At 40.1% G+C, this 12500-nt stretch overlaps 1 protein-coding gene across 3 annotated transcripts in view; it reads left to right on the forward strand.

Moving 5' to 3' along the window:
* The window catches only part of LOC123514395 (high affinity cGMP-specific 3',5'-cyclic phosphodiesterase 9A-like), a 459159-nt gene that overhangs the window by 269800 nt on the left and 176859 nt on the right, over positions 1-12500 (forward strand). For all 3 annotated transcript variants that reach the window (XM_045272307.1, XM_045272306.1, XM_045272305.1), the window contains one exon: positions 5320-5469. Coding sequence is in view for 1 of the 3 variants with exons in the window: in XM_045272305.1 (XP_045128240.1) it covers positions 5320-5469 (150 nt within the window). In the remaining 2 variants the exon portion in view is untranslated. The remainder of the gene's footprint in view (positions 1-5319; positions 5470-12500) is intronic.

Consider the following 12500-nt stretch of genomic DNA (forward strand, 5'->3'; position numbering starts at 1 on the left):
ACAACAACAACAACAACAACAACAACAACAACAACAACAACAACAACAACAGCAGCAGTAGTAGTAGTAATAGTAGTAGCAGTAATAGTAGCAGTAATAGTAGCAGCAGCAGCAGCAGCAACAGCAGCAGTAGCAAGTAGTAGTAATAGTAGTAGCAGTAATAGTTGTAATAGTAGCAGCAGCAGCAAGAGCAAGAACAACAACAACAACAACAACAACAACAACAACAACAACAACAACAACAACAACACAACAACAACAGCAAAAACAACAACAACATCAACAACAACAGTAACATCAACAGTAGCAGTAGCAGCAGCAGTAGCAGCAACAGTAGCATATATGATAACGTTCTTTTTTATATAATTATATAAATATCTATCGGGTTCACAACAACTCATTATTTTTCATTTGTTTTCTTTTTATCACTGAAAAGTCCACCTTTCACCTTCATGAGACTTAACATAAACAATGCCATTTACCTCCACGTAACGAAACAAATCTACCATAACCCTCAGTCTTCACCGGTTTCAGTGTGTCTGATGATAACATTTTGCAGAACTATGTGTGTTTGTCTGTGTAATTCACCACGGTCGCCTGCTGGTCACCCAGCCGGTCTTCCCCATTACGGAGCGAGCTCCGAGATCATAGACCGATCTTCGGGTAGGACTGAGACCACAACACACTCCACACACCGGGAAAGCGAGGCCACAACCCCTCGAGTTACATCTCGTACCTATTTACTGCTAGATGAACAGGGGCCACACATTAAGATGCATGCCCAATGGGACCGATCGTGATCTTTTATGTAGGTGCCTTCAACCGCCAGATGGATTAATTATTTCACAGCAAGTTGGTCAACTGGAACGTACTTTTCTGCACGTTTTGTAAATATTAAATGGTTTAATAAAATAGTTATAATCTTTCTAAGAATGTACTCGTGGCATATAAGATAAAAAAGTGGAAATATTTATATAATATCGAGCGCTCTTCTTTACCATCTCCATTTCTGGGACAAAAAATAGAAAAGATCATTAATAGGTATAGCGTAGTTTTAATGCCTTTTTCTTTCCATGAAAGTTAATATGAATTATATTCATACAGAAAATCACAACAATTAATAGTCTTAAGAAATTAACAGTATAGAGGATATTGTCTAACATGTACCGAGATTGTTCTATCGAAACGTAAACAAATCTAGCGTGTTAAGAGCCATCGCCACACTCGCTACACAACGACTTCACTATGGATAACACTATGGATATTAGTGAGGATGAACTTAGAAAATGGACAGTGCCAACTCTGAGAAACTTTCTGATATCAAAAGGCATACCAAGTTCGCTTGTTGTGATTCAGTTAGGAAAATTCGGTTTCGTTAATGTTGGCCAAGTTATTTCGGCACAGACTCCGAAAATTGTTTTTTTTTTTATAAATGCTACTCAGTGATATTTGCTCTACGCTTTTTTGAGTGGAGAATTATCCTATGCAGAAACTCTGACAATTTTGTGATAAGGTATATATGTACTATTAGACTTGCAAAAAATATTTTGATGGGACACTGGTACATCCATACTTTGCACCATTAGGAACATATATTTGCATATTTTTATGTCATTTTCAATCAGATACATAGATAAATAACCAAACAATTATATTATGAGGTATGTAAGCATGAATATCAGTATATATATTTTTTTAATAGGGCTTCCACAAGGGCGACAGTTCGGCGCGATAGGCAGGACCAACTTGTGAATTAAACCAGCTGGCGAACAATGAAAACTACACAGATCGCGATTGGTGCCATTGCCTCGCCGCGCCGGGACTCAAGCCCGGGCCTCTCGATTGTGAGTCGAGCGTGCTAACAACTACACTACGCGGTGTGTGTGTGTGTGTGTGTGTGTGTGTGTGTGTGTGTGTGTGTGTGTGTGTGTGTGTGTGTGTGTGTGTGTGTGTGTGTGTGTTTGTTTGTGTGTGTGTGTGTGTGTGTGTGTGTATGTGTGTGTGTGTGTGTGTTTGTTTATGTGTATGCGTGCGCGCACGCATGTGAGGAGGGTGAGATGGCACAATGGGGAGTTTTCGGAACTGTCATGGCCGCCGGTTGTCCCCTAGTGACATGAGCTAAAATATTGTTGTAGTAAATCCCAGTTGGGTACAGATGCATAGAACATTGATTATCATGATAGTATTGAAATGATGTATCGACTATTAAATATCCTTTGTTGATAATATAGGGAGAATATGGTCAAAACTGAAATATTTTTTTGTGATTATCGAGTAAACTGCTAGCAATATCTTAAATAAGGGATACTATAAGTATAAAATCTATTGATTTGGACAATGGCAAAGATAAATAATCAGACTGCGCTATATAATATGAGACAGCATACTCAGTAAGATCGTGATAAATGGATCTAGTTATTTTCGTGGGGATTTTAGCATCTCTTCTCACGAAGCGAGCGACACGGCAAAGTCATCGAGCAGCAGACGAGCACCAAAACAAACATTTCGCAGGACTGCCCTTGAGTGACGGGAGAAGAGTAGTAGTGGAGATGGGAACCACATAAAAAAATCAACTTCTTGTATAACAACATGTTTCCCAGGTTCAACCAGCGCGGCCGAGTCAGGTGTTTGTTTTGGTTAGAGATACAACATTACTATCGCCAGGACACTCCAGTTGCCTATTTTTAATTCATATTGCTGTTTTCATGTACTAGGAAGTAGATCTATGTGGACTTTTAACTAGCACAGACACGTTATCTTTATGTCTCCTGTCGTCTGGATTATTACATTTCCGATCAAGGGTGGCTGTTTTGGAAATCTGAGATGACCAAATAAATCTAAACTGCCTATTCACTAGAAAATCAACTTGTATACATTTGTTCATGAACAGAGTTTGGTTTTACATGTGTTACTACTGTGAAGGAATTATGCAGAAAAATATGTTATATAAGCTCATTGCATCTTTATGTATTTAGAATGACAATGTAAGTATATTTGATATTGCTCTAATGAGCGACAAGGGGCCAACCCTGGTGCTGCCTAAGATGTATTAGACTAAGAGGTGAACGCACTTCAGTCTTGAAATCATTGACGTAGCGCGGGAGGCTTTTAAAACCCAGAATCGTGACGTCAGCATATCAACCAACTAGGACAGATTTTAATTATGGAATATAGGTGTTCCGCATATTTCTTTTATTTGAGTGGTTATCTTTTAGCATCTTGGTTACTAAGTTTAGTAGATATAATGCCACTAACTGTATTTTACGTTTCTTAGTGATTTGCAAGAAAATATGGGGATATGCCACCACCTCTACCATATGTTTTAATTTAAACTACCACCACATACTTACAATATTTGCACCTCCAACTTAGTATTAGCTTCACCAGCATCTACTATGATCGTTTCACAAGCATAGCACATACCACTTACTTTACTAGAACCACTACCATACCACATTCTTCACTAGAACCAAGATGTATTAGACTAGAACCACCACCACCACTTACTTTACTAGAACCTAGTATTACCACCACCACCACTTATTTACTACAAACACCACCACCACTTACAAAATACACAGTTTCTTATCTTTAAATGCTGGTGGATGGCCGATTCCCTGGCATCTGTGTCCTCGTGATGGCAGATTCTGATCAGAAATTGCATCCTGTTTTAAATTTCTCACAGTTCGTGGAACCGGCAAATTTAAAAGCTCGTACTTCAGATTTCGTTCAATCTGGGCTGAACTAAAATGTCGTTCACAAACCACAGCATACTTAATATTAATATGGTCTGAACGGAAACACTTATGGATCCACTGTCTAGCAAGGTTATCATTAGATGGGAATTTATGGTATCTTAGGTTGCTGTCCTTACCAGGTGTACATCCAAATACAGCGCACACTCTTGCTTTACCCATTTAACTATTAATACCGTAATACAAAGCCCGTGAAAAGTACACAATTGCTGATAAAATCTGCCACACGTGAACACACCACCACAACACTAGACGTAAACAATACACATGGTGACGTCAGCGGTTCCAATAATGCCGAAGTGCGTTTACCTCTTAGTCTAATACATCTTGGGTGCTGCCACCTGGTGGCAACCACTAGTTCTGAAAACTCCCCATTGATCTCTTAACGAAAGTAGACGCAAATCATACGTCGCATTTTAATCCTCCTGGTGGCTTGTGGGTTGAGAATTTGTGGTGGATATATATATATATATATATATATATATATATATATATATATATATATATAGAGAGAGAGAGAGAGAGAGAGAGAGAGAGAGAGAGAGAGAGAGAGAGAGAGAGAGAGAGAGAGAGACTTACTCTTCTACAATTCTTTTTGATAGGTCAATACACCACTGTGTTGTGCTAGCACCCAAGACTTATGTTTCGATTTCTTAAACACCCGCACACCCAGCAGTGTGTTGTTAGCTGGACAGTCACAATCGTGATTTATGAAGTGAATAGTACCCTACGTCCCTAAAGCTCCTTTACTACCATAGCAGGTGTTTTTATGCATTCACATTTATGTTTCACTAACATGTCCTGGTTTAGAAGGTAACTGTTTGGTAAAGAGAGACACAGCTTTTTGTTGGAGAAAAATGGTAAAATAATTTAGTGGCTGTAGGATGTAGGTCTCATGTTGTGTGGCAGGTCAACACACTAATATTTCAATAACGGGGATCCTAGGCATACACAGAAACACGTCAGATGCTCTTAAGTTTGCATATGTGTGCGTGTAGCTAACTAACAATATGGTATCGTAGGTTTTTTTATCGTTTAAGAAATCGGCAGTATATCACTGATAAGAAAAAGACTTGCAAAGCATCCGATTACCATTACCCTTGTGGTGCCGACCTTGGGTTGTGTCCCAGATTGAAAGTTGTAACTTTCTGTCTCTCAATCAACTTAGAATTTGATCTGCCAAGAAATTTTTGTTTATTTTATCATGAATGAGCTGCAATTTTGCATTTCTTGAGAGAAAGTAGAAAGTTGTCATGAGACGATATTATCATATTAAAGTTCCTTCTCATCCTCGTCCTTCTTTCACTAGGATTTCATGTCTCTTCCACTTTTAGTCAGTGTATGATATTTACATCAGAAGCTTAATCAGGGTATAAAAGTCTCTTCCTTTGTACTCCTCCTCCTCCTCCTCCTCCTCCTCCTCCTCCTCCTCCTCTCCCTCTTTCCTAATCTCCTTCACATAATATAACCATTATCCCCCACACAAACTTTGCCGTAATCACCCAACCTTTCTTTCAAGCTCCTCTTTAACTCCCACTCAATCATTCTTCTCCTCTTTCCTTAGAGTTGTTCCGGAGCGCGTGCGGGGCGGCGCCAGGTGATGTCATCAAGCTGTACACCAGTGACGGACATATACTGAACGCTGGGACTCCCCTCCCTGCCAACACCCCTGCCAACCCCTACCGCCTGCACGTCGCCGCCACCCCCTGTAACGGTGAGTGTTCTGCTGTGTGTGTGTGTGTGTGTGTGTGTGTGTGTGTGTGTGTGTGTGTGTGTGTGTGTGTGTGTTTGTGTGTGTGTGTGTCTTGGTATACAATTGTATATAATGTGGGCGGTGAATTTGCTACCATGCTCTCTCTCTCTCTCTCTCTCTCTCTCTCTCTCTCTCTCTCTCTCTCTCTCTCTCTCACACACACACACACACACACACACACACACGGCCCGGTAGCTCAGTGGTTAGAGCGCTGGCCAGTTGACCGGGGTTCGATTCACTGGCCGGGTGGAGATATTTGGGTGTGTCTCCTTTCACGTGTAGCCCCTGTTCACCTAGCAGTGAGTAGGTACGGGATGTAAATCGAGGAGTTGTGACCTTGTTGTCCCGGTGTGTGGTGTGTGCCTGGTCTCAGACCTATCCCAAGATCGGAAATAATGAGCTCTGAGCTCGTTCCGTAGGGTAACGTCTGGCTGTCTCGTCAGAGACTGCAGCAGATCAAACAGTGAATTACACACACACACTTCACCCCAGGACTACTTTCAAAGGCCACAGAGATGATTAGCCAGGGTATTAACAGGGTTTTTTTTTTCCTTTTGATAGTGTAGCAACATTATTAAAATAGGTCTCTGAAACAAAACAAAAAAATCCTTCAAAACTGGTCTGGTTCTCCTATAGTTGAACAAAACTAATTTGGTACTCTGGGCATTGGCTACATCTGTCCCGCATTCATGTCTATTTTACACTCGACACACAAATGGTGATCTCTCTCTCTCTCTCTCTCTCTCTCTCTCTCTCTCTCTCTCTCTCTCTCTCTCATACTTTCTTTGTTTGCTTGAATTAATCCAAAATTATAATATTTCACATTTGACTGCATAGCTTATTGACTGGTTTTCGATTTGGAGGCGTATAGACCATGAGAACTGTGAGGTCGCTCCCCTCTGTTCGGTCACTCTGGGGTTGAGGTGGTAGTAGCACTGAGGTGTATAGCTAACACCATATATATATATATATATATATATATATATATATATATATATATATATATATATATATATATATATATATATATATATATATATATATATATATATATATATATATATGTTTATTTATTTATTTATTTATTTATTTATTTATGTATTTATTTATGAGTGAAGTTAAGAGACGTGTAATTCTTGAAGGTGTGTATCAGGTGTAGAACTTCTTCGTTGTCAGTGTCGATATAGATGACATCTTTATCGACACTAACAACGAAGTTCTCCACCTGATACACACCTTCAAGAATTACACGTCTCTCAATTTCACTCACGAATTGGAGAACAAGCAGCAGCTTCCTTTCCTTGACATCGTAGTTCAACGCAACGCCACCAGTTTCTCTACTGAAGTCTATGCCAAGCCCCCAAATTTAGGTTTCTCCCTTAACGCCGCCATTGAATGCCCCAAGAAATAAATACCGTCGCAGTGTCATCAACGTTTTCGTCAAGCGCGCCTTCACCCTTGTTCATCATGGTCCACCGTCAACAAGAGCATCCCAGATGTCAACCAATAACGCATATAGTAAAGTAGAAATCGACGAAGTAGTACGACGACGAATGAATAACTACTTCGATGACAAAGAAAAACAAGACCCCCGTCAAGAAATTCGCCTCTACTACAAAAAAACTATATGACCTTCGCCTACAACGCCGAAGGAAAAGCATTGAAAAAAAAAATCACAACAACGTCAAGCCTGTCGATCCTAACTGACATATTAAGCTCATAATTCACTACAAAACTAAGCGCACATCCAGCTTCGTACTCAAGAACAACTGCCGCCCGACGACAGCAACGCTTCAAGAGGTGAATGTGTACCAATACACATGCCATGATGGTGACTGCAGTCGCTGACCATCTACATATATTGGTTCAACCATCACTACCTTATCCAAGCGCATCACAGCCCACCTACAGAACGGCGCCATCAAGAAACACCACGTCACCAACCACACAAACACTACTTTCAACCGCAAGAAAATAAAAGAGAACACAATCATCCTACATAAAGAACCATGCAAAACTCGCCTGTGGATGACAGAAGCAATCTACATTCACAACAAGACTCCCAGCATCAACAGCCAGTTAATTCCTGAGTCCTCCATACCGTCCTAAAGGAGGCAGAATGACGCGTGCTGATTGGCTGACACGACTGACCAGCCAGCCACACCCGCACAACACATATATATACCAGCACTTTATATTCTAGTATGCTAGAATATAAAGTGCTGGTATATATTTACTAATAAACTTTGAAACTTTGAAACTTAGTATGCTCTTTCCGTAGCACACACACGTATGTAGGATTTCCGTCAGTGTCAAACATGTCAGTGGGCGTTTTTCAATTTCACTGATTAATAAACAAGTGTCAAACTGATCTCTCTCCATTCCTCAGCAGACAGCGGTACTGCAGTCATTGAATGGTATTACGTGACTCATCACGGGCAGAGCCCAAGATTGTCATAGTAACGTACATTCTGTTCTCTCATTGGCTGGCGTACAGCCAATAATGTAGCTCAGTGCCCTCAAACTGTGCGGTGCACCGCCCTGTGTGAACGATGTAATATGTTTGCGTGTATCTCGACACGCTGGTAAACCGCACGATAGCGAGGAAAATCTTGCAACCGCGGCGGTTTGGAAACCGCCACGTTTCCAAACCACTGTGTGTGTGAACGATTCCATAGGCTATCATTGAAAATGCTACCGCGCGTTTCCAACCGCGCTGTGCAAACCGTCCTGTGTGAACAAGGCCTGAGTTAATGTCTGTCTTACCCACGCACATTACATGAATATCAAAACCCAGGATCTTACGAAGCTGAGCTAAACAAGATACTTAAACTGAACAATTTACCAACTATCAAAATTCCAGAGTGCCTCATCTCAAAAGAAAAAAAAAAAAAAAATTTCAATACCACCGCTCCACCATCTATCTCACTTTCAACAAGCCAAAGGCCAACAAGAGCAAAAAGAGGAAGAACAACTAGTACAAGCGTCAGCAAGATCAGTACCACCCAAAATGATCAGCAGAAGTCATAGCCAAGCCTTGCTGGATGACTCCAGAATAGAAGAAACAAACCAACATCACGGTTTACAGCTCTCTGTCAGTGAAGAAAGAGGATGGCCTAAAAACATCAGCATCTGAACTAGGAGTAGGTCTCAAAGCAAGAGGTATACAAATATACTTACACCAACCATAACAATACAGAAAATGAACTAATACAAGAACAGTGAAAAATAAGAATGGACTTTATGATTGCAGGCATACAGTTGTCAGAGGACAATTCAGGAAAATAAGATCAGGAAAATTAGAAGAAATATCGCCGAGAGCCCAGAGACCCACGACGCCAGAAAACCAACAGCTCCAATGAATAAAATAATAATGCAACTAAACGTACTCAGCTGGCGAACTAACAAACAACAAATTCAATAATTCAATAATTTTAGATGTATTACAAACTAAACCAGACATCTTCCTGATCAGTAGTCAAGGGCCAACAACAAGCGCATCAATTAAGATACCAGGTTAGAAAATACATTTCATAAATTCCACAAACTATATGATGAATTTATTACATATATAATTGCTATAGAAATAGAAACATCATTTGGTCCAGTCATAATCGCAAATACGTACTTGCCACCCAGACGACCTTACCTTCCATTCCCAGACTTCTGCAGACTCCTAAGCAACAACATTCCTACATACATAATTGGGGATTTCAATGCCAAACACAGGTATTTTGGAAACACCACTAACAATATAGTTGGCACCAGCCTGGCAAACCTAATGGATCAAGGACAGCTGATACACCTAGGACCGCATTTTCCAACTTATATCAAACAAAGTGCAGCCACTACTCCTGACAAAATTCTGGACAACTAACATAACTTTTTAAACACACATATAGAACACGGTGACACTACATCATCAGACCACCTTCCAATAATCCTCACTCTCTCTACACAACCTATTTACTTAATGTAAAAATTAAGGGATAAGAATAAGCACGCAGACTGAGAAAAATACAGGACACATCTGGACAAGAACATCACTCTTACAGACCTAAATAATCTAACACCGGAAAACCTAGACAGAGAGGTAGGAAACTGGCTTCAACAAGTAGTACAAGCAGTAGACACGTCTATACTTAAAACAACCTAGATGAAATCTAACAGCACCATCAAAACACTGCAACATCAATACAACACCTTAAAACAACAAGCCAACACGCAAGGATGGACACACATCAGCCACAGAAGACTGCTTTCTATTAAAATACAAATAAGAGAAGAATATAAGGCCGCCTCAAACAATCACTGGGAAAATAAACTACCTGACATTGCCAATTCCAACAGACACTAAAGGATTTTGGTCTAAAATAAATAGATTATGTACAAAAGACATCACCACCACTAATTATCTTACTGACAATCAGGACAACAAATAGTACAAAGACAATGGAAAATACACTTTAATGGAAAACATGTGGAGTGACACTTTTAAGTTTATTGATAACGAAAAGGCTAAATTCAGTCAAACTCATGAAGATGCCATCTTCAGACACATAAACAAGAACCAAACCTGCCTGCAACCACACCACCGATCAGACCTTACGAGACTGCAGTAAGACAACTTTTATATTAAAAAATTACAATAGATGAAGTTTAACAGCACATTAAGAAAATAAAAAAAAAACAAAGCCCCTGATATTTCCAAAATTAGCAAGGTGCATCTAGCAGTTCTAGCTCATGCCACGGAAAAGGCCATACAAAAACTAACCGATATTTTCAACGGTTGCCTATCAATTTCGTTCTTTGCAACAACTTTCAAATCTGCTCTGGTCAAATTCATATCAAAAGCAGGAAAACCACCCCACAATCCCATAAACTACATACCAATATCACTTCTCGAAATGCCTGGAAAAATCTTCGAGAAAATCCTACTAACCAGACTAAACACTTTCCTCATGAACATAACGTAATAAGAGATAGACAACACGGCTTTAGACAAAAGAGGGGAACCAATTCAGCAATAACCATAGCCTATAAGTTTATAGCAGCTGCTCTTGCAAACAAGAAACAATGCATCGTGATCTTAATAGATGTAAGCAAGGCATTTCATAAAGTATGACATGATGGACTAAGGTATAAGTTAATGTTGCTCAGATGTCCAGAGCTTCTCCAGCGAGCAGCGTCTTGATAGCTCCTTCAACTTTTTCTTCATTAACTTCAGCAACATTCGCGGTCTTGGAATTAATTTTCAATCTGTACAACACCACCTCTCCTCTGCAAAACCTCATCTTCTTTTTCCTCAGCGAAACACAAGTGTCTGAGGCAAATGACAATACCCAATTCTCGTTCCCTCCTACTTTCTCTCTCCTCATTTTCGTTCCAAAGCTGGATGTTGCGTCTATGTACACAACGACTTAACTTGCTCCCTTGCCCACGCTCTTGAATCTTTCGAGTTTTCCATCATCTTTCTTCAGCTCAATAGTCATTCTCTAACTAGATTTATCTGTGCTGTCCATCTCTTCCATAACTCCTCTGACTATACTAAATTCTTTGACTATTTAACTTCCAAAGTGGAGCACATTCTGTCCTTCTATCTTTTCGTGGAGATCTCCATCATTGGAGATTTCAATGTTCACCACCAGCTTTGGCTTTCCTCTCCCTTCACTGACCATCCTGGTGAACTTTGCTATCCTCCATGACCTAGAGCAACTGGTGCAACAACCTACTCGTATTCCTGACATTTCTTTTACCTTTTCCTTAGCCCTAATCCTTCTGCCTATGCTGTTACCTTATCTTCTTCGTTGGGTTCCTCCGATCACAACCTCATATTTGTATCTTTTCCTATTTCTCCAGTCCCTTCTCAGGATTCCGTAAGGCGGAGGTTCCTCTGGCGTTTTGCCTCTACCAGTTGGGGTACCTGAGGAGGTAGAATTCAGATTTTCCCAGGGATTATTACTGTTTCCGTGTCAGAGCACCATCTCTGTGTGCTGAAAGTATAACAGCCGTGATAGTGTCTGACATAGAGGCATACATTCCCCACTCTTTTTTCTCAACCTAAACCTTGTAAACCTTGGTTTAACACAGTCTGATCTCGTGCTGTACTTGATAAAGATGTTGCCCATAAAAGGTACTTGAGCCTTCCATCTTTTAAATCTCACACACTTTACACCCGGAATCATGCCAAGTCTGTTCTTTAACTTGCCAAACACTCCTTCATATATAAAAAGAAAAGTCAAAATCTTTCAAACTCCAACTCCCCTCAAGACTTTTGGCATATTTTCCTCCTTTATTTAATCCTGATGGCACCACTGCCATCACTTCTATCTCTAAAGCTGAACTCTTCTCTCAAACCTTTGATTTTGGGCTTTTTCCTCTCTCTCCTCCTCCGTCTGACTATGTAATGCCATCAATTAAGATTCTTCGTAACAATGTTTTCCATGCCCTCTCTGGCCTAATCCCTCGGAAAACTTATGAATCTGATGGGGTCCCTCCTATCATTCTCAAAAACTGTGCTTCCATGCTTGCACCTTGCCTGGCCAAATTCTTTAGTTTCAACTATGCCTATCGACTTCTACCTTTCCTTCTTGTTGGAAGTTTGCCTACATTCAGCCTGTTCCTAAAAAGCGTGACTGTTCTAATTCCTCAAACTACCGTCCTATAGGTTTAATCTCTTGCTTGTCTAAAGTTTTTTTAAATCTATCCTCAATAGGAAAATTCTTAAATATCTGTCACTTCATTATTTTCTATCTGATTGCCAGTATGGCGTCCGTGAAGATCGTTCTACTGGTAATCATCTGACTTTCCTTACTGAGTATTGGTCATCCTGTTTTAGAGATTTCGGTGAACCTTTTGCTGTCACGTTAGAAATCTCAAAAGCTTTTAATAGAGTCTGGCAGCTTTGATATCAAAACTACCCTCCTACGGCTTCTATCCTTCTCTTTGTAACTTCATCTTAAGTTTCCTCTCCGAACGTTCTATTGCTGCTG

Source organism: Portunus trituberculatus, chromosome 37 (assembly GCF_017591435.1).
Source record: "Portunus trituberculatus isolate SZX2019 chromosome 37, ASM1759143v1, whole genome shotgun sequence".
Classification (NCBI taxonomy): domain Eukaryota; kingdom Metazoa; phylum Arthropoda; class Malacostraca; order Decapoda; family Portunidae; genus Portunus; species Portunus trituberculatus.